The sequence below is a fragment of the Camelus bactrianus genome, chromosome 16, assembly GCF_048773025.1.
Source record: "Camelus bactrianus isolate YW-2024 breed Bactrian camel chromosome 16, ASM4877302v1, whole genome shotgun sequence".
In the NCBI taxonomy this organism is placed as follows: domain Eukaryota; kingdom Metazoa; phylum Chordata; class Mammalia; order Artiodactyla; family Camelidae; genus Camelus; species Camelus bactrianus.
In genome coordinates this window covers 38682621-38705185 of record NC_133554.1, presented here as the reverse complement: position 1 = coordinate 38705185, position 22565 = coordinate 38682621, and the positions used below count along the sequence as shown (strand labels likewise).

The following is a 22565-nucleotide window of genomic DNA, read 5'->3' as shown; positions in this document are numbered from 1 at the left end:
TTCTACAGAAAGACTTTAATGTGGCTAATATTACAACCCTCCCCACAAACCTGAGAGGCTGGGGAGACCTCAGTATGCTGGGCCTGGCCCAGAGGCCGCTGCCATGGCAACCACTGTTAGGCTCTGCAGCCCAGACTGCCCCAACCCTGAATTTCAATAAATAGAAGGCAAAGGGGTCTGGTCACCCACCAAACTGGTAAGACAGAGACCTGGAGTGCCAGACCGAACATGCTGTCTGTGAACTCACACATGTACATGTCTGGCACACCTAGGATCATGTGCTCACACACAAACCCCCCTTGCAGACATCCTCACATGACATACCATCTTTACACACACACGTACACACATGTACACACATCTTCCTCAGACACACAGGATTGAGCGCATAGACACCTTTCTCTCACACTCACATGAGGTTAGGTATACACGTGCCTTTCTCTCAATGTTTGGCTTGGAGCCTGGGTGCCCCTTCCAGCTCAGAGGAATAGAAACGGGGTAGGTCTTCCTGGTTTGGTCCAGATTCTATGATGGTCTAGGGGCGAGGTGTTGTGGTGTTTGCCTGGCTGACCCCGCAGGAAGCCGTGGCATTGGAGTAAGCCCAGGAGGGGAAGGTGTGCAGATCAAACATGGGGATGCTCCAAGTGTTGATGGCCAGCGTGATGACCAAGACCCCAATGATGTTGAGCATGAATCCCGCACGGGCCTGGGGTGAGGAGAGCCAGTATGAGTGAGTGAGCGTTGGTGGTATAGTGGTGAGCATAGCTGCCTTCCAGCTTGAGTGAGTGAGCACTGACTTAGGCCAGTGCCCATCCCTCAGGTGTTCATAGGCACTTAGAGGCTCTCTCTCTAGCAAAACTCTCCCTGGGAAGTGCCCCCTTGGGTCTAACCTGCTGCACTAGGCTATGCCCCTGCCACTGGCTTGACTCCCAGTGCTAACAGGGACAAGGGGAGCTTCCAGAGCCCTGGGTTTTGTTTTCCCTGAGTCCATCTCCCTGGGTGTGGGGGCCTGGCCTCTTGGTGCCTTCCCTAAACTCCTCACCCCTCCTCTCCTTCTCACATGGCCTAAGGCTGGCAGGGCCTGAAGATACTCCTACTGGGGATCACGTTCCAACCTCCCCCATTGTCATCCACCCCAGACAGGGTCCACTCTCAACCCTGAGAACCTCAGTAGCTTTAAGCTACATTGTGGTCACCAAGATGGAAAGACAGAGCAGAGAGTGCTGAGGCACGGGAGACCCCTGACACTCACCATATCAGTCACTCTGAGGCCTCCAAATGAGAAGGCGATGGCATTGGGCGGGGTGGCCACAGGCAGCATGAAGGCCAGGGAGGCAGAAAGTGTGCAGGGCAGCATGACGTAGAGAGGGTGAATGCAGATGGCCTGAGCCTGGAGGGGAGACGGTGGGGCAGAGCTGATCCCAGTCCCCATCCCAGAGGGGAAGGTGTGGCCCCCATCCTCCTGCTTTCCTCTCTGAGGGATGGCCCTCACCCCAATATACATTCTGGCCAGAAACTCACCACTTCTGCCAGAAGGCACTGGGTGACCTGGGAAGGCCCTTTGACCTCTCTGGAGGGGATGAGTGTGTGGCCCTGCCCTGTGGGGCATGGTAAGGGGAGGGGCCCATAAAACGGACCTCAAAGGAGCTCGGGGGTGTCATCATCAAAGGCTGCGGGAACGTGCCTGGGGAGGAAGGGGCTGGGGACGCTCTGGGAAGCAATTGCATCCTGTCACCTCAGGAATGACCAGAACAGGGGCTGGGCCAGTGATGTGGGCGAGGCCACCAGCGAGCCCCATCAGGATACTCCAGGGGTGACATCACTAGGGATGGAGTGAGTCAGGGGCCAGAGGGCCTTGGGGCCCAAAGTTACTGAAGAGCCTAGAGAAGGATGGAAGCTCAAGGGTCCTTTCCCAGAAATTAAAGGAGGTGCAGATAGGTCACTCTGACCTTCAGGTGGGGCCCTTGGGTGGGGGTGGGCAGAAGGGCTGCCTGGAGGAGGTGTGTCTGCAGGGCCAGCTCACCATGGAGGCCAGGATGGGCAGGAAGAGCGTGGTGGTAGCCACATTGCTGGTGCACTCTGTGAAGGTGGCAATCAGGAGGCAGAGGATGAAGGCAATGGCGGGAGATGGCACACTCTCTAATGGGGTCAGCTTGTCCCCCAACCACGTTGACAGACCTGATGCCTGTGGGCAGAGGAGGGTGGTGTGAGAAGCTGGGTTGCCTAGGGCCCCAGAGTCCCCTGCTGAGGCTCTGGGAGGGTCCTGCTCCAGCCCACTCCTCTCTAGAGCCTTCAGAGTCAAGGGCAGATTAGGAGGGAAGATGAGACCCAGCTGAAACCAAGGGGCCCCCTTGCCCTTGAAGGACTGTTGGGTATGGAGAGAAGGATCAGATGAGAAGTGAGGAGAGGGAGCCAAAGAGCTTTCTTTGGAAACCTAGGGCTTGGAGGGAGTAAAAATTTTTGACTCCACTTACTCCTGCTCTCCTGACCTCTCTCCAGGAGGTCCCTGGCCAACCTTAGACCTTCCCCTGCCCGCTCCAGCCCAGCAGGTTGGGGCCCTTTCTCCTGGCAAGGAGGGTGAGGGGGAAGAGCCCTAGTGGAGACTGGGAAGAGGCTGACAGGGGAATGGGGACAGTCCACAGGGTCAGAAGAGCTCCAAGGTCTTGCTCTACCCACGCCTGTCATGCCAGACTGTGAGCCCCTGGGAGCGGGGGCTACCCACCCAGCCCCCAGCACAGTGCTTGGCACACTCAGTGAATGCTTGATGGATGAACTAACCAACCTCGGACCCAGGGAAGCTGCCTCCTGTCCGTGCAGTGAATGAGCTTAGCTGGGGTTGAAGGTTCAGGGATTTCCCTCCTGGAAGGAGGCTCTGGGGAAGTGATCTGGTCCCCAGAGCCAGGCTGAGTATGATCACAGCGCCCCCTGGTGGCCTGAGCAGGCAGCCGGCTTCAACCCAATGGCAGCCTGCAACTCTCTAGCGCTAAAGCGGTAGGCCTTCTTTGTCCGGCAGAGGGTGAGGGGGTGGAGTGAGTGGTCACTGAGAACAGACCCTGCCCACCAGAGAAGCCTGTCTTCTCTTTGGGTTTGAGAACTCGACTAGGGAGAGGTCCCTGTGGCTTGTGTTTCCTCTCCCTCCTTCAGGGCTCTAACCTGTCTCTCCAGCTGCTGCAAAGTCTCTGCCCACCAGGGGGCTCCTGAGTGAGGATCAGGTCTCCCCTGTGTGGGAGAAGAGGGGCCCCTCTTTCCCCACTTCAAACGGGCTGGGGAGTGGGGTGGGGGGTCTCTCACCTCACTGCCCTTGGCCAGGGCAAAGCCACCGCCCAGAAGGATCATGATATTCCAAGGCATCTTCTCCTTCACTACATTCCAGCTGAGGAGGGCAGGAGGGGCCTTCAGCTTCCCTGGTTTTCCTGCTCCCCAAGCAGAAGAGGACAGGTCACTTCCACGTGGGGCCTCTCTGTATGGGTCCCTATCAGAGCTTAATGCATGTGAGAGAGGGCCCCTCAGTTCTGCAACATCCTGACTTTGTACCTGAGTCCCTTTGCCCTTGGCAAGTCACCCTGACTTCTCTGGACTTTGTCTACCTCTGCCATGTGCAGTCGCTGGTCCGTTGTGACCAGAAGGCAGGGTCTGCCCAGACTCCCTGCCCTGCTCCAGTCCAGGATCCTCTTACCTGGATCCTGAGTAAGCCCTGGGATCTTGGAGGGCACGATGAACATAATTACGGCGATGAAGATAGCCACTGTCCCATCGGAGGGCATGCTGTGGGTGGGGCAGGGAGGGCAGGCTTAGTGGCTCAGGGCTGCTCAGGGTCACAAGGTGGAGGGGTGGTGGAGAGGAGCCCCTCCCACAGATGTGCCAACCCCTCCTGGCAAGTACCCCGCCCCCCCCGCCCAGTGTTACCTCCTGTTCTGCACTGGGGACCCGCTCCCTTCCCTCCTCCCGTAGCCAGGTGAGCCCCAGAAGTATTCCACCCCCATGGAATGCTCACCTTTTTCCATCCTTGTCAGAAAAAGCCAGGTTGCCCCAGCCAGTGAAAAAGCCTGGTTCCCGGGTGAACCAAAGCACCACCAATAAGATAAAGAGGATGGTGACAGCCTTTTCTGCAAAGGTCATGGGGCCCAGCAGTTTGTGCTCTCTCCGGACGACATCGAAGGCCGCTCGCTCTTGCTCCCTCATCTCGTCCCCCAAGCCAAAGTTCTTCCGGAAGCTGCAGGTGGAGGGGTGGGGACAGCTCATAAGGGCCACACACCAGGCAGGAGAGCAAGGATCTCTGAGTGCCCGTGTTGCAAAGCCTGAGGCCTGCAGAGGCCACCTCAGGGTTACTACACTAAGGCTCTTGATCCACCCAAGTTTGTGGAAGAAGAGTAGAAGATTCTTGGGGGTGTCATGGCTCTTATTTAGGAGACGGAAGGCTGGGGCTGGAGGTGCTGGGTTTCCCTGTGCTCGGCCCTGCTCCATCTGCCCTGATGACCTTCTGTCCCTCCAGGGGTTCTCTTGTGCTGAGCCCTCCCTTGCCCAGAGAGAGGAGGACCTAGGGCCTGGACCCCATGCCTCTTTTTGGCCCTGACTTATCATTCCTCTCCTCCAATAGCCTTTCAGGAAACCCCCCTTCCCTATCCTACTGCTTCTGGGCATCCTGAGCCAGCCTGAGCCCCACCTCAGAAATACAGGAGTCTGCAGCCCACATCCATGTGCCACTGGCTTAACTTGTGTTTTGTGTTGACTTTTAACTTTTAACTTGGGCAGATCTCAATTCCCCTGCTGGACTGTGAGTTCCTTAAGGGCAAAAACCATGCTTCACATGTCTTTGAATCCTTTATGGTGTCTGGCACTGCGCTGGACTCTTTAGCTACCACCTCACCTTCTACGAGCCCTCACCCTCAATCTAGCCTCCATCGCACCTGCCCAAGCGATTTTTCCAAAGTGCAGTCACAATGCTTAAACATTTTCCATGGCTTCCCATTGCCTGGGCAGGAAGGCAAATAACGACTCATACCACAATAGCACTCTTCCCACCACTTTGGTCCTTTACTCATAGCAGATATCACTAATCAAGCCCAGACTTGATTCCAATCGAGCCCCAGCAAGGTCTCACGTGATTTTCAACTTGGAGCTCTAGTGACCTCTAGTAATCAAGGGCTGGAAGTAGGAATAAAACCTATTTACTACTCTTGCCTCAAGAATAAGATCCATACTCCTTATGTGGCACACAAGATCCCCCATAATCTTCCCCTCCCTACTTCTCCAGCTTCATATCCTGATGCTCCTTTTTGCTGTTGTGTTTTAGCCACACAGAACTAGAGTCCCCCCAAACCCTTTGTGTTTTTTCTTGCCTCTGTGCCTTTGTACAAGCTCTTCCTGCTCCTGGAATGCCTTTACCTGTTCTCTACCTGGTTGACTTTTAACACTACTGTTCAGGCATCATCTCCTCTGGGGCCTTTTGGACTCTCTACACTCTTGGGCTGTGCTCCCACAGCACCTGGGCTTCCCCCTGTCACAGCCCCTATCTTATCATCACCCATTAGGTGGTGAGCTCCAAGGACAGGGACTGTGCCTAATGCTTCTAGTACTCTCAGTGCCTAGCACAGGGCCAGACATATAGTAGGAGCATAACAAATACTGTTGTAACTGACCATGTTCACAGTGTTTGTTCCTTAAGCACTTACCAAAGGACTGTGGATCATGATGGAATGGGACCTGGCCTGGGCTTCAGGAGACCTGGTTATTAATCGCAACACTGACACATCTGGTTGTGTACCATGTCTTGAGCCTCAGTTTGCTCATCTGCTAAATGGGGTAATACTCTCCACCCAGTAATTCCCTCAAATGGGGGGGCCAAGTGTCCAAAAGTGCCTTAGGAGGGAAAGGCCTTCTCACTAGGATGGCAATTATGTCCTTTTCCACAGAGCTATCTGGGTACCCAACTGGAAGCTCCCAGAGGGTAAGCGCAGGCACCTGGGAGTCTCTTGCCCACTCCACCACTTACTTGAACCCCAGGAAGAGAACCTGCAGCCATAGCCAGGAAAGAAACAGCAAGATGACCATGGCGGGGAAGGCAAAGCCGAACCAGGAGGCAAAGTTCACCACGTTGGCATTTTGGGGGAAGATCCTGTAGGGAGATACGGCTGCTGTGTGACATTGCCCAGTGACCAGCCAGCTCCCCAGTCAGAGTGCAGACTCCCCCACCCCTCAGTCACTCACGAGTTGACCTGGCCTTGCAGGACCAGGTTGGGCGTGGTGCCGGTCAAGGTGGCGATGCCCCCGATGCTGGCTGAGTAGCACACACACAGGCTCATGCCTTGGTTAAAGTGGAGTTGCTCCTTGTTCTGCTGCATGCTGGGCTTCGAAGGAGCAGGCGGGACAGGGTGGTCCTGCTTGTTGTCTGAGAACAAGGGAGCACTCAGGTTGGGGGTGGGCTCCAGGGAGCTTGGTTGGGGCTCTATGGCCTTGGGGGTGCTGTGTCAGTGAGCAGTCTAGACCTGGGCTTGGGGGAGGGCAGGGGCTGCCTCCAGGTCTGCAAGGGCCAGCACTCCCTGGAGTCTCAGGCTGGGGTGACCCTCAGACACCATCTGGCCCAAACCTCTTGAGAGAGGGAAACTGAGGCACCAGAAAGGGAAGATGATCCAAACCACACCAGAAGAATGGAGCCTGGACCCCTGACAGCCCACCCAGGCTCTCGTTCTCTGCTGGCCAGGGTGAGCCAGCATCTTGGTTTGCCCAGGGCTGAGGGGATCCTCAGCCTGTGGGACTTTTCATTTCAAAACCAGGGAAATCCCAGGCAAACCAGGACAAGTTGGTCCCTGTACTTCTTGCCCTGCTCTTCTCTCTCTAAAAGCACCAAGGTGGCCACCTAACCATGGAGACCATCTCAGACTCTCCCCAAGAACCGAGGGTTTGGGGCAGCGCCTGGCCTCACCTTTCTCATCAAGCTTGGTCTCTTCCTTCTGGGTACTTGGTTCCTGGAGTTCAAAGGCGGGGTTGTTCCTGCCCTCCTCGACATCCTTGCCCATGGGCATCTTGTGCAGCTGCTCCAGAACGGCTTGGGCGATGGGCAACATCATGGCTGTGGTGGCCGTGTTGCTGATCCACATGGACAGGAAGGCAGTCACCAGCATGAAGCCCAGGATCAGCCTAGGGACAGACAGACAGACTGACTTGTGCTCCAGCTTCCCTACAGGGACTAGGTGCCCGGAATGCCACCACCCCAGGTTCTGATCTTGGTTTGTGGGACTCACAGGGCAGGCCGCACCCCGATGATGAGAAGCACGCGGAGGGCGATGCGTTTGTGCAGATTCCAGTGCTCCACAGCAATGGCCACCAGCATCCCCCCGACGAATAGGATGTTGGTGTCCTTAAGGTACTCAACACTGACCTGGCAAGCAGGGACAGCTGATAAGCAGGAAGGGGTCCCCCAGCCCCATGCCTCTGGGCTTACAGGGTGCAGGCACTCCTATTCCCTCAAACAGAGATTGGTCCCCTGGGCTCTTGGACCCAGATGGAAATCGTCTTTGGATCATCTGCCATTTAACATTAAGCAACTTCCTCTCTTCCTGCCAAACTCATTCTTTCTCCCCTCAGGAATGACTGAAATCATCTAGCCTGATTCCACTCATGTTTTAAGCCCTTGACTGTGAGAGAGATCATTTAAATGCTGTTCCTAGAAACTAAAGCAGCAGTTCTCAAAGTGTAGTCCCTGGGCCTGCATCACCACCAAACTGGAACTTGCTAGAAATGAAATGGTTAGACCCTGCCCCAGATCTAAGGAACCAGAAACTTTGGGGGGAGGCCCAGCACTGTGTTTTAACCAACCCTGCAGGTGGTCCTGATGCTCAAGGGTCTGTCCCTGAGCGAGAAGGCTACAAGCTCTTTAGCTGGCTATGAAGGCCCCCTTTCCTGGATAAAAGCCTTTCTACCTCCCTAGCCTAGACCTAATCACTCCCACTTCGAAATAATTCTTGACAACAGCTGTGCATTGGCATATCTAGAATCCCCTTCCCCGCGTCTTCTAGTTGTTTCCTCCCTCGGTGCTCCCTGACCTGTCAAGCGAAGTTGAGGCACCGCCACCCCCCAGCCCCCTGTGCCCTGCCTATGATGAGGCCTCCTCCATCACCAGTGTCCTAGGGCAGACCCTTGCCATTTCTAGGAGCACTTCCTCCTGCAGCTGGGGAGGCTTACCTCGGAGGCATCCATGATGCCCATCATGGGGAACAGGATGACGGGGAAGAAGGCGGTGACAGCCAGGGGCAGAGCCTCCGTGCACCAGAGGAGTGCCATGAGGATGATGGCGTAGCCACAGTAGGCTTCCTGTGGGGAAGAGGGGAACAGCAAAGCCATTGGAAGGGGCAGGCCTGTGTCCCAGAGTCATGTCACCTCCTGCCCTCAGGGCAAACAGGCCATTTGTAACTGTGGGGAGAGCCTGTGAAACCCACAGTCATTGATTCCAAGGTCCCGTTTAAAAACGAAAACAGAATGTTACAGAAACAACAGGCCAGCCAAGAAGCGAGCACCACTCGGAGGGTTGGAGTACTCAGATGTATTACGCCGGCGGGCTCAGAGGGGCTTCTGCTCCGAAGCTCTGAGCACCTCCAAGACGTGCACATGAGGTTTTATAGGGTTAATTACAAGTATGGGACTATTAGCCAATAAGGCTCAAACAACAAAAAGCAAGGAATCAGTACACTGGAGCTTATCAGTTCGGAACAGATCACGTTACTGACACTTGTTGAGCTTGGATTTACGAGTTAGCTTGTTAGCCCAGTAAACTGACACTAAACTTCAGATTTACGAGTTAGCCCAGCAGAACTTAGATCAGTAAACCGACACTTATCACACTTAGATTTGTGACTTAGCTTGTTAGCCCAGCTGGGCTTTTCCTTCACAAGAAAACAAAGCAAAGCCTGACCACCTTGTCTTTGACATTGGGGAGCCTAGACATTATACTCCAGCCCCTTTAGGGAGTGAAGGGGGCTCAGGTGAGGATCCCTAGATGAGGTGGGGGCTCATCTAGATGAAACCAGGGTCTGGGACATGTGGACCCCTGCCTGGCACCCTGGCCTTCCCTGGCTTTATCAGAACCAGTAAGAATATATTTGTTTGTATAATGATTTAAGTAGTATTTGTTCCTTTGGCTAGAAGGTCAGTTCCATGAGAAGTCAGTTTTGTAGCATCTGGATCCTTGGAGCTCAGGACCCAGCAGGCTTCAGAATATTTCTGAATGAATGAATCACTGAAAAGTTTTGGGAATAGGGGCAGTGGGCTCTCATTCCTAGTAATCCAGGCATGACCACTGCATTGCACAACTCCAGGAGGTGCATTCACTTTATAGAATGTGTGGAAGTTTCCCCATCCCTGTGTTGTGTGGGGAATTGTGGGGTAAACCCTGGGTCATAGTCTTGGGGTACTAGAGGCCCTCCTTTCCCTCGTGAGGCCCCCGAAACTAGAGAGACCTGACCTTAGCCCTTGGAGGAGACCTGACCTCGGCCTTGGGAGGAGACCTGGAGCAGGAATGATGTCTGACAGCTGCAGTCATCAGGGGCCCATCCTCCTTACCAGAGCCTCTCGCAAGGCTAGGGAGGGAGGGCGGGGGAATCATTACCCAGAAGGAAGCCTCCAGGGAGAGGGTGCTGCATCCAAGCTCCTCAGGGGCACCTGCCCACTCTTTGTTTGCCGAAGGAAGGGGCTGCATGCTGGGACAATGGGCCTGGGGGGCCCCTCCTACGTGCTGTCTCAATTGCCCTGCCCTTCTTGGGTTTCTCTACCTGGTACAGGCTGGGCTCACCCCTTGTATCTCATGCCCTTAGTACCCTGAAGCTTCAAGGAGGGTCTCGGGACGAGGAAGGTGCTGTTTATTGAGCCACTCTCAGGGGCTGGGTGTTTCCGTGTATGTAGTTACAGCCATGGGTGGGTCTAGATGAGCTCTAGAGGGTAAGTGGCTTGCTCAAGGTCTCAGAACTAGGGAGTGGCAAAGCCAGGTTGGAACCCAGGCAAGGTGTCTGGGATTGCATAATTCAGAGAGCATTCCCTGGTAGTCCCCTGGAGTGATGCGGCGCACAGCCTGCGCAGCCTGCGCAGCCTTCTGTCTGATGCCAGGCTCACTGTCTTTCCAGGAAACCTGTACCACCTCTCCTTACCCTGGACAGAAACTCATTTGCCCCAGGGGTGGGGCCACCTTGACCCTCGACCAAAGATCCACCCCGCTTCCTCCCCCAGAGGGAGGTGAATTCTGCTGAAGCAGCTGGTTCCTCAAACACTTTTCTCACCTGCGATGATTGCACAGCCTGCTACCCATCCTCCCCTGGGGCTAAGGGCAGGCCAGACCCTGTGGACCCTGGCGTGCCCCCCACGCCCCTACCCCCCAGAATTCTCTGCCCAGAGACAAGGGAGGGGGCTGGGCCAGATGACTCTGCTGATTCAAGAAGAAAGCTCTGCTAGTAAGGACAGCAGAAGGATCCTGAGGGCTACTCTGTGCCAGGCCTGAGGCTCTATGCACTTCGAGTGGTTTTAATCACATTTATTACCTCTGTGAGGGAATGACTATTGTTCCCATTTCACAGATGAAGAAGAAAGCCGCAAATAAGTAGATGTCTCAAATAAATAAGTGGAAGAACCCAGGCCACCCGGTTCTAGAGCCCCAGGTTTTTGCCTTCCACCCTGAGCTCCATCCCTTGCAGCTGGGGGTGTCCTCCAGCCTCAGGCTCGCTGTGACCAGTGGGGTGTTCTGGAGGTGAGCTGGGGCTCTGAATCCAAACAGAACTATTTTAGCTGGGGCCTGCCACTCCCTGTTGCCTGGCTCGGGGCAAGTTCCTTCACTTCTGGGACCCCACTTCTACCCTCCAAAGGGAGCTGTGAGCTCCAGCCTATTGAATCTATGGCTCCCCTACCCCTTTATAACTTCCCTGCATCCCTCTCCCTGTCTGTCTCTGGATCAAAACCCTGAACTGGTTTCAAGGTTCCATTCAGGAAACTTTCCTGGCCCTGGGGGCTCTGGCCTCACGTCCCCCTCCCACCTTCTTGGGCTGTTGTGTCCAGCTGTAGCGTAACTCGCTGACCTGCTCTTCCTGGTTCATGGGGCTCTTAACTGCGGCGTGGAATGCCAAGGATTGGTGAAGTTGGATGGGAAAACTATTTCATCTTTTAACTAACATCTAACTAAGATTATGAACAGAGGCAACAGAACCATAGAGCTGTCGACGGTACTCTTGGTGATTTTGTCACAGGTGTTTGATTGTGGCTGTCAGCTCCTAGATACCCGCACAGATCAGTGGTTGCAATTATCTCAAAATGTATCTTGAAATATTGTTTACCTCCATCCCTATTTTGAAATGATTGGAGTTGTTATATCAAATGCTAGGTCTTATTTAATACTTGAATAAGGAAGCACCTCTACTTCTGAACTGCAGTTATTTTTTTTCATAGTTTTATAGCGGTATTTCAAAATGGTTGGTTTCTCTCATCATCCTACACATTTTATTTTGTGCATTTCAAAGCAATATTTTGAGAAGGGCCCACAGTCTTCACCAGACAGCTGATAGCATTTATGGCTTCACACACACACACACACCCTTTCTCCTTGGCCCCACAATATGTCTGATTCCAAGGTCTGTATCCCCAGCTCTAGAAGTGGGAAGTTGGGACTCATATCTGTCCTTCAAGGCCACCCTCTACCTTCTGCCTTGCTGCCCAGCCATATATATCTTGGGCTAGCGGCCTATGGCATGGGACCCCTCTGACTTACTCCCCGGGGCTGCTGTACTGCACGACTCCATGCACCCTTCTCAGAGGGAGCTGTGTAGGGCACAGCCTGTACCATGTCTGATGTAGCCCCTCCTGGAGCTCAGATACCAGCCGGGAAGAGTTTTCTCCTGGAGGCGAATGCTCATCTTTCTGCCCCATCACTACGTCCTCCTGCCCCAGGCCAGCAGGCTAGTTGTTCCCCAGCTCTGTTCCTTGGCTGTAGAATGTGCTCCCCTCTCAGTCTGGGCTCCTGAGGACAGGGGTCAAGTCTCTTTCACCTCCCTGTCTCTAGCCCCTCGTTCTTTTGCTAGTGCTGGTCTGGGTCTGTAAATCCTCCTTTCCCATTTATCCCCGCTACCGCCCACCCCCACACCAGGAAGTCACTCTGTTGAGATCCCCATTCCTCTCCAACTTCATGCAGCCCTGCTATTGGGAGCCCCGGGGTCGGGGGTGGGGGGTGGGGGGAGGCACTGGGCCTCCTGCCTTTTCATGAGGCTGTCACTGGACGAATACCCTCGCTGCTCCAGGTCACCTGCTGGTTCAATACCTCAAATGTTCTTTTTTACTTCTCTCCAGCTCTGGGCCATTAGCCTGGTCCAAGCGCCAGCATCTGTCACCAAGATTCCTTCAAGAGCTTCCTTATTCACCTCCTAGCTTCCTCTCTTACCCCAGAAATGTCTTTCTCGCTGTAGCCAGAATGATCTTGAGCTACAAACCTGTTTAATCCACTCTCTGCCTCCCAGCGCGTGCGCTCGCACACCCCCCCCCCTTCAAAGCAGTTCAAATCCCTGCAGGCTTTCCCACTGCTCTTAGGAAAATTTAGGGGCTGGTCTGTGCCTCTTTTCCTTGCTCTCTCTGCTCTAGCCATGATGGCACCTCTTCCAGTTTTTCGAAGGCTCCATCTTCCCTGTAGCCACAGGGCCTTTGCACATAATCTCCTTTCTTCCCTCCCCACTTTGCTCGCCTGATGTTTACTCATTATTGAGATCTGGACTCAGGGAAGCCTCCGTGGGTTCCAGGCTGGGGTATATTCCCCATTTTTCTCACTGTAAGCCCCCATGCCTCTTCTGCATGAGCCCTCCTCACGGTCTGTAGTTAAACATTAGCTTTCACAAATTTCTTGATAAATATCAATCTTTGTCATCAGAGCGTACTCCCCAGGGAGTAGGGGCTGAGGCTGTTTCTGCTCACCCCAGCAGGGTGCTTGGCACCTCTACAGAGTTGACACTGAATGAATGAGTGAATGAATGTTAGGCAGTGGGGTACAGACATGAATCAAGCGCAGTCTTGGCTCTCAGGGAGTCTGAATGCCCCATGTGGGCAGGCCCGTAGTAATGGTGGGCTGCCTGGCAAAGCCACCAATGAACAGAAGAGGTAAACCCTCAGATGGCTTCCAAACCCCAAGGCTGGAAACACAGGTCAGAGGTCAGAAAACCTGAGTGCTCAGGCCCAGCTTTATTGCTGCGTGTCCTCGGGCAGTTATTTAACATCTCTCTGCTTTGGTTTTTGTTCTTGTTTTTCAGTCTTTGGTTTTTTGACAAGCAATATTGAGCTTTTCTAGCTGTACGCACATTTGTCTCCTTTATGCAGTGTCCTTATCTACAAATTCTCATTTGTAAAAGGAACACCCACCTCACCGGGTTATTATGAGGAAGAAGGATGTGATTATGTAGGTCTAAGCTGTAAAGGACGGTAGATGGAAGTGAGCAGATGGCAGGGTTGGCCTTGGCAGAGGAATGTATTCCTGGGCTGCTGGAGAAACAGGCTGGATGCAGGCAGTACAAATGAAGATGGAAATGCCTGGGAATCCAGGGCAGACTCTGGACCCCGAGTGTGGGCAGGATGTGGACCTACGGGCATCATGGCCTTTAGCTGTTTCCGGCACAGAGTAGCTTGTAACTGTTGGGCAGCAGCAAAAATGCTCACAATCTTGAAGGTACCACATCTTATTCCTCCTGGTGATTGAAGGTTAACTTCAGGGTGAGTTACTCTCGCTACCCCTCTGCCCCTGGCAAGTAGGGATGCTGAGGGTAGGGAGCACTGCTGGGTCTGGGAAGTGAGGTGAGGCACTGGGTGGCAGCCTGCCAAGCACCACTGCAAAGAAAGACCAGAGAGTAGGATCCCAGAGAAGGAGCCCTTTCCCTGAGCCTTCCTCTGTGTGGGCTGAGGAAGGCTTCTAGAGAGGGCACACTGAGTGGGTGCTGAGGGATGAATAGGAGTTCAGTGGGTGGGCAAAAAGTGTTGACATGAGGATTAAGCACAGAAGGAATAGAATGAGGCATAAAAGATCAAAACACATTCTTGGAGGGAAGGTGTGTCATGCTTGAAAAGAGCCGTGTCTGCCCGAGAGAAATCTAGGACTTTATCTTGAAGACAAAGGTGAAAAGGGGAGGCCCTTGAAGGATTGTAAGCAGAGAGAGTGACATGGTCAGGTTGGTGTTTCTATTAAAAGATTACGCTGATGCTGCCACATATGATTTTTAAAAATACGTGGACAAGTGTTTGTATATACATAGGAAAATCTCTGATTTGGGGATTCTTGCCCTTTTTTTGGTACCAGGATCCTTCTGGCAGCCTGATGAAGCCTTCCAAGTCCTTCTTAGAATAATATTTTTAAATGCATTAAATAAAATGCATAGGATTACAAAGAAAACCAATTATATCAAAGTACAGTTATTAAAATATGAAAAAAGGGGTAAGATATAGATATATGTGACTCTTTCTTAACTAATAAGATTTCCACCAGCTAATGGCTACTGTAATTTCAAAGTCATGATTAACACAGACAATATTTCAAGGTACTGGCAACAGCACTCATACGATTTGAAAGTATCTGTGATTCCTACTGGTGGCAAAGTAAAAACTATTGTTCACATTACTGTGGTGTTTTGTCTGCATTCATAAGCAGGAAACAATGCTAAATTTTCTTCAGAGGTAATTGACAATAAAATGTAATTTTTTCCCTCCAAGTTCACAGACTTCCTGAATTGTCCTCCTCACAGATCCCCCCCCAAGGATGAGAAGTCCCCTTCTCTGGAGGACAAACACCATGCTGGCCACTGAGAACACTCTGAGGAGGGACACTGGGGCACTGCATGGGAAGGGTACCTCTCCGTTTCACATTTTGTGCTGTTGGATTTTGCACAACATGCATGTATCACCTAATTAAATAAATAAATCACTACAGATGAAAATAGGGTGCTTACACCTGCCACCATGTGATGGCTTGATCGGCAGCCACGGAGGCTGGGAGGTCCCAGAAGGCCAATGGGGAGGTGACAGGGGCAGAGATGTTAGGAGATGGAAGACAGAGAGTTGGGTGATGGCTGCTGGGTTGGGTGGGAGGAGGAAGACTCCCACATGCCTGTTCTGGACGTCTTGGTACATAGTGACCACAAGGAGACAGCCAGGCGGCAGGACTTGGGGAAGGAGGTACAGAGTGGGCTGGGGGCAGGGGTGGGTGTGATGTTCTTTCTAGGAATAATAGGTCCATCCAAATGCCTAATAGCTTTGAGAGGCTAAATATACAAAGGAGACAATGGCCAGTCCGTATGCAAATATAGATCCTAAGATCTCTGCAGCAACCAGCCTGGCAGCCAAACCACAAACTCCCCAGCCACTGGCCCCAGACAATCAATTTGCTCAATGACTGCCAGCTTCCTTAATTTTTGGCCCCCACTCTCTACCACCACCTCCAACTCAGGACCGACCTGTGAAAGCCACATATGCTCTCCTAACCAATCACAGAGGATGCCTCGCTTCTAGTGCGCCCCTCCAGCTTCCCCTGCCAACAGCCTCCAGTCAGGGCACACCTGAGGAAGCCTTCCTTCTTTCCACTCTGAAGCATCCCTACGTGCCTGCCTTTGAGCATATGCCAAAAGCAAGGGATGGAGGCTGAATCCTGCCTATCCTCTGCCTGGTCTCACTTGGGTGATCTTTGTTTATTTCTGCACCTTGATGTTAACATGTTTGTTGCATCATCTTCTACTTTAAGAGGCCAAAGGGAAACAATGGGTCTAAGTGTCAGAGAAAACAAAAGTCGGGTGGTGGGGGTTGGGGGAGTCCTGACATCACAGATTGGGCCAGGACCAGACCTGCCTGTGTCCGCTTAAGAGCAAACCAGCAGGCTGGAATTGAAGATGAGGGAAACATTCCCACACTCCTCCATGCCTCTGATCCCCGCAACAGCCCTGGGCCTTGCTGCACAATTACATCCAGGAAACTGTACTGCTAGAGTCTCCCTTGCTTTCCCATTCCTTACCTTCACCTAGCAGGTGCCAGAAGCATGAACATGATTTGGTAATCTGGGGGCAAAGTTCAAGTTGCGGAACATTCTCTCTTTACTCCAGAGATCCCCCTGGCTTTGGAGGCTGGCTCCTCCTTTACTCCTACTCCCAGGAACAGAAGTCAACGATGGAAAAGAAGTCAGGCATCTACACAGTGTTCAAGGCCTGCTGAGTTTGTCCACGGGCCAGGAATTCAGGCTTGCGGCAGAGGGTGCAGGGAACCATTGTTTACTGAGCCCTGGGAGCCAGGGACTCTGCAAAGTGTCATCTCATTTCATCTTGACAGTAGTCTCTTAGAGGTGAGAGGCTTGGAGAGGCTTGAAAAGGTCACATGGCTGGATGTGCCACAAAATGGATTTGGACCCACATCTCTCTGGCTCCAAAATCCCTGTTTTCTTCCCTGGACTCTGCCTTCTCAACCAAGAGCCAAGAAGTTTCAAAAGCTAGAGGTGGGCCCCAGAACTGAGGTCCAAATTCCTCACACAGTCTTCGTGCCCACAATCCTGGTCTGTCTTTGAGTTTCAGGAAGAGCTTGCAGTAGGAGTATTTTAGTTATGCAGATTTTAAAGTGCACGTGGCCACACAACACGTGCTGATTTTAACATCCTAGGAATGCAGGTGATTCCGATTAAGAAATTCTGCCTTTTGTTCCTACTGTAAATACAATCTAGTTTCCAGCTAAGCTCTGTCCTGGCAAACACGGTGCCATGGGGAGACAGTTTTCATGGATAGTCCTGTTGGGTCCTGGGATGTATTTGCATTTTCAACTCCAACTTACTAGCCCTTTGACCCCTGAGCAAGTATTTATCCCTCGTGGCCCTCAGCATAAAATCCTCACTCCTTCCCCTGACCTTGTAAGGTTGACATTGGCTGACTTCTCCCTCACCCTCGGCCATTTCCTGCTCATTCAGGTCCCCAGGCCATGCTGCCTTATTTATCCCTCCACCTTGCCAAGCTCACCCCAGGGCTTGGGCCTTTGTACTGTGTGTTCCACCTAGACAGCTCTTCGCCCAGAGCTGTGCTTGGCTGACTCTTACTTGCCAGTCAGGTCCTAGGGTAAACGTAACCACCCCAGGAGGCCTCCTGCGCTCACCCCATCCAGAGCAGCCCCTCCCCAAGCCACAGTCCCAGCGTGTGGTGTGGCTTTCACTGCATGGACAGTATGTGCTTTTGTGTGTCTCTCCACCCGACTCCCTTCCCCTAGAATTACAAGTTCCCCTGAATCCTACCTCCAGTCCCCTGCACCTAAGCCGTACCTGTCACATGATTCGTCTTCCCTAAGAAACAAATGAAGGGATGGATGGTTTATGGCACACCAATGGCTTCTTCACTATCTGGTTGCAGGGTTGGGGGAGCAGTGAGAAGGCTTCAGGCCCCATTGTCCCGCATCCACTGGGACCACCAGAGGGTGGCAGGCATTTCTAGGATCCTGCTGCTAATTCCTCAAACACATCTTACTGTTTCCAGCCCCCACACCTTTGCTCCCACCCTTCTGTTCACCTGGCCTGCCCTCTCCTGATGCCTCTGACAGTTGAAATCTCATTCAGCCTTCAAGGCCCAACTCAGAATCCCCCTCACCTCAGTTGGAAGGCTCTCCTCCCTCCTCTTAGCTCCTGCGGGCTTCTAGCTCTACACAGGGTCCTCTAGACTGAAAGCAACTTGAGGACAGAACATCTGTATTCCTGTTTGGTAACCCCCACCCCCCACCCTACCCCCACACAGAGCAAGGGCTCAGCAGACATTCCAGACTGAATGACCATGGAAGGACCGGCTGACTGGCTGGATGGACGAGCCGGTTGATGGCTCGAGAGGTGACTCACAACAGCCAAGGCCAGGTTCCAGTCCAGACTTTGCCTTTTTCTAGCTGGGACTGGAGGCCAATTCCTTTACCACCCTGGGCCTCCATTTACATGTCTGTAAAATGGAGACAACAGGAGTAAACTCACAGTAACTTAGAGGTTATTGCGGGAAATAAAAGGGTTAGTGCTTTGAAGTGCTTGGTACATCGACTAGCACATAAAAAGTGCTCAATAAATGTCAACGGTATTACACGGACGCAAGTCTGAACCTAGTCTGGGACTTCTCACTTCAGGGGCCAGGGGCTTGGAGGTAAGCCCGAAGAGTCACCACAGAGAGCAGGGAATCAGCAGGAATTCACATCAGGGCCCTCTTTGCCCACATGCATTCATTCACTCATTCATTTGATAAGTTTTCATGGAGCACCTGCTGTGTGTCTGGTACTGGGGCTTCTGCCTGGAAAAAGACAAAGTCCCTGCCTTCATGGAGCCTACATTCTAATGTAGGGGGTGTGTGTGTCAGAGAATAAATAGAAAATAAACAAATACATCATTTCAGAGAGTGAAAGCCCTTTAAAGGAGAGGGTTTTGTAATAGAGAGTGACTGGGGCTGCTCAGAGAAGGCTTTTCTGAGGAGGTGGATTTAAGCTGAAACCTGAGGAATGAGAAGGAGGCATGTGGGAGAACACTCTGGGCAGGAAGATGAGCAATTTGAGGAGCAGAGAGAAAGCAGGTGAGGCCGGAGAAGCGTGAACAAGAGGTAGGAGACGAAGCATGGAGACAGAGGGGTCTGCAGGGGTGGAGCCCCCAGGACTCGTGGCTACCCTAAGAGGCTTGGATTTTATTTTAAGTTTGATGGGAAACCTGTGTGGGGTTTTAAGCCAGGTAATGACATGAGCTTATGTTTGGAAAAGACCATCCTGGCATTTGGGTGAAGAATAGTCTGGGGAGAGGTAGGGATGGGAGAGAAATGATGGGGGCCTGGACCAGAGTGGAGGCAGTGGAAAGGGACTCCATTGGGAGTATTTATGGGAAATCGAGTCGACAGGACCTGCAGGTGCATGTGGAAGTGAAGGAAGGAGAGGCAGCAGGAATGGCTCTGAGGTAGACTTTGAGCCATCTCTTGATAAGTAAGACTGCAAGCAGAGTCAACCGGGAGATGAGCAGGCAGGTTGTGTTCTGGCTGCGTCAGCGCATATGCGGCCAAAAAGAAAATGTTCTGGGGAAGTGTCCAGTGTTAGTTAGATAATACAAGTTTAGAGATTAGAGATGGGCTTACTGACTGGGGAGTCACCAGCATAGAGATGCTTTTTAAAGCGGGACACAACAGAAGGTCACCTGGGGGAGAGTGAGGAGAGGAAGAAGGAACCAGGAAAAGTGATCAAAGGGAGAGGAAAACCAGATGTCACCAAAGCCAGAAGAAAGCAGAACAGAGGAGGTGACTGGCTGGGACTAATACTGCAGAGTAGTTGAGGAAGGTGAGCACGGACCAGGGGTTTGGTGACATGGACACGGATGGGGACATGATGAAAGCCCTTTTGGGATGCAGAGGCTTGGAGAGTGGAGCTGTCTAAGGAGAGACAGGCAGTGTAGACAGTCTTTGAGTACTTCCGTTGTGAGACAGAGCAGAGAAAGGAGGCATACGGAGGGAATTGCGGGACTGCAAGAGGGTTTGTTTTTTTAACATGGGAGATATTAGAGCTTGTGTGTACACTGATGGGAGAGATCAGGCAAAGAGGGGAAAGTCAATGATGTAGGAGAGGAGACAGTAATTGCAAGAGCAAAGTCCTTGAGAGGGACTGGTAGCCAGGGCTCTCGTGGAGGGCTGGCCTCCACAGATAGGCCCCGGACAGTTCCTCTGAGCCAGGACAGGGAGGCAGCGTCTGTAGGCAGGAGGCAGCGTCTTTAGGCAGGAGGCAGGGGGCAGGGTTGGGTGCGGCACAGGGAAGACAGTGACTGCTGACACCTCACACTCCTACCAGGAGGCCTGGCTTCTCGTACTGACTCAGGAGTTCCTGGGTGACTTTGGGCAAGTTACTAAATCTTCCTGGGCTGTCCTTTCCTGGGGAGTAAAATGGGAATCACAGTTCCTGTCTATCCTCCCTCCCGGGGTTAGCACACTTGGCTCAGCTTGTCTAGAAACTCATCTGATGGGTCCCTAGCACAGAGATGCCATGGGCTTTGGCCTGAGATGAGGGTCATCTCAAAGATCAGCCAGGCCTTGGCACTTACCAGACGTCAGGGACCCTGGGGGCTGTTCCACTACCTCCCCAGTTCCTTACCCCTTTGGGACACCATGAACAAAAAGGCTGCCTCGAGTTCCCGATTTGTGACAAAAGGAAGAAAATGGCTCAGCGGGCATTTTGGTGGGGAGGGAGGGTGTGGGGTGGGGCCAGGGCCAGACAGGATTCTGTCTCAGCGGCCAAGGCTTTGTAGCCAGACCACGCCCCCAGCTCTGCCACTTCCTAGCTCAGCCAGAGGGAGATTTACTGCGAAGATTGGACCTCAAGGCCACTTCCCGGACCTACCTTTCCCAAAATTCCGTGTTCATTTTAGATTTATAATTGTGTGCTCTTTTACTTTACCAGGAGGGTCTCCAAAGTGCCTAATATCTGAGCTCCAGAAAACAGGATCGGCCCCAGGATTTGGGGTAAGTGACTTAACCTCACTCTCTCTGTCTGAAAAATGAGAGTCAGATCTGCCTCATAAGATGGGGGAGAGGGTTACAGGGTGCACAGTACAGGGCCTGCAGTGGGGGCTCCAGTGAATAGGAGCTGAAGTTATGATTCCCGCTGCTTGGATGGGGGCTGGCAGGAAGCAATGGCTCTTATTCCTCCCTGCAGGGTGTGCATCTGTGGTGCCCACTGGCAAGGGAGCCTCATTCAATTCCCATCCTTCCTCCTTAGGAGACTTAGCTCTTAGGATCCCAGGTGAGTGCCTTTTCTTCCTGTTTGCACTCTTAAATGTACAAATTACCTGAGGCCAGCTTCCTCCCAATCCTCTTCCTCCCCATCTAGCAGCTCGCCCAGCTCATGCCCTCCTGAGCCCAGTTCAGGGCTGGGTGGACACACAATAGTCAGATCAACTCCATCTGCCAACACCTGTACCTCCTTTACGGAACTGGCTTCCTGCCTCCCAAGGCAGCGAATTCCAAATGCACCTGAGCAATTTGCACTGGGCTCCTACTACTGGGGGCCAAACAAAAGCCCTCCTTGGAACTCTTAACCCTCAATCTTCAAGAGGTGATAGCCTCACTTTCCAGGCTAGGAGAGATGAGTGGGTCATGCTGGTCCTAAGGATGCCCAACCCTGTGGCAGACGGTCCTGCCCCTGCTCCCTTGGCACTTCTCCGTGCCCAGAACCCCAAGTCCTTACCTTGGTCGGGATGAGGATGGGCAGAGGTAGCAGGAGAATGGGCAGGAGGAGCACAATCAGGTAGGAGCGATAGGCCCATAGGCCCTGCCAGCAGGTGGCCATGGTGTGGACCCACGGGGGCTGCCAGGTCACCGACCGGATCCAGGGAACTGAAGGACCAGTGTTGTAGCAGGTAGGCGGCTAGGCAGGCTTATATAAAGCCACTGGAGTGTTAACCATTGACCCACCCTGGTAATCAGAGTGTTTCTGGAGTCCGGGAGGTAAGAGTAAGGAGGAGGGCCCTGCAGGAAGTATAAAGATCAGGAAGACTTTGCAAAGAAAGGGAGGAGGGTGAGCTCAAAGAATAGAAGCTAAAGGTTCCTTTGAGAAATTAAGCCCAGAGTTAACTCCTTCTGTGCGTGGAGGCTGTTAAGGGCTGCGGCTGGAGGAACATGAGTGGGAAGGATGCCTGGGAAGCCCTACAACTGGCATCCACAGGGCAAAACCCAGAGCTCCCTCCCCGGCCCAGCCCCACCACCATCTAAGAGGCTGGGTTCTCCAGGCACTTTATACAGGGCCCTGGGTGGGGCAGCCTTGCCTCCAGAGACACCCTGCCCTCTGGGGGTTTCCAGTATAGGATTGAGGAAGGCCCAGAGCAAGCCCTTCTCCTTCCAGGTATCCAGGAAACCGACAGAGCCACTGGACCTGACCATCTCTTATTCAATGTGTGCTGCTCATGCACTGACTTAATTTTGAAATAGCCACTTCCTTGTTCTGCTGTAATGTCTCCTTATAATGAGGCTCAAATTAGACAACTTACATTATGTTGAGCATTGATGTGTGGTGGATGTACAATAAAGGTTCACTTAAGTAGGTTCTTCGTGGCCCCTCACCCTCACCCCAAACTGCCATGGAGGACCGACAAAGTCTATCTCATATTTTGGAAACACATTTAATCTCTTCATTTATCCATCATCCATCCATCCACCAAACAAGCATTTAGCACTGATTATATCTTCAGCCCTGTACTCAGTGCTAAGGATGCAGAGAGATTAAAATGCTGCTGGTAATAGCATTTGTTCAGCATTTAGTACAAGCTGGTAAGCATACCATTTCATTTACTCTGTACAGCCACACTATGAGTTAGGTGTCACTATTTTACAGGTAGAGAAGCTGAGGCCCCAGGACACAGAGCCAGCCAGAATTCACACATGCTTTAGGAGTGCCCCGGGGAGGTCCAAACCAGTATGGCAGCTCTGTGTGAAAGGAAAACAGTAGGAGTACTGTGCAAAGGCTCCTGGAGAGGGTGACATCTCAAAGAAGACTTGAAGTTTGAGTCTAATTTGGCCCTAAGGTGACAGGAATGATCACAAGCAGAGGCAAGAGTGAGC

At 52.6% G+C, this 22565-nt stretch overlaps 1 protein-coding gene and 1 long non-coding RNA gene across 2 annotated transcripts; one reads left to right on the top strand and one right to left on the bottom strand.

Annotated features, from left to right (window-relative positions):
* Positions 1-21425, bottom strand: SLC13A2 (solute carrier family 13 member 2). Its single transcript, XM_010958280.3, has 12 exons — positions 21196-21425; positions 8182-8310; positions 7242-7378; positions 6923-7137; positions 6208-6388; positions 5993-6115; positions 3995-4213; positions 3677-3765; positions 3292-3413; positions 2024-2185; positions 1253-1390; positions 1-706 (listed from the first exon to the last, which is right to left on the bottom strand). Exons 1-12 carry the CDS (start codon positions 21295-21297, stop codon positions 536-538), a joined length of 1788 nt encoding a protein of 595 aa, XP_010956582.2. The 5' UTR covers positions 21298-21425; the 3' UTR covers positions 1-535.
* Positions 19673-22047, top strand: LOC123617803 (uncharacterized). Its single transcript, XR_006726046.2, has 3 exons — positions 19673-20471; positions 20665-20751; positions 21850-22047. It is a non-coding gene; the product is annotated as an uncharacterized LOC123617803 (long non-coding RNA).
* Positions 22048-22565: the final 518 nt, after the last annotated feature.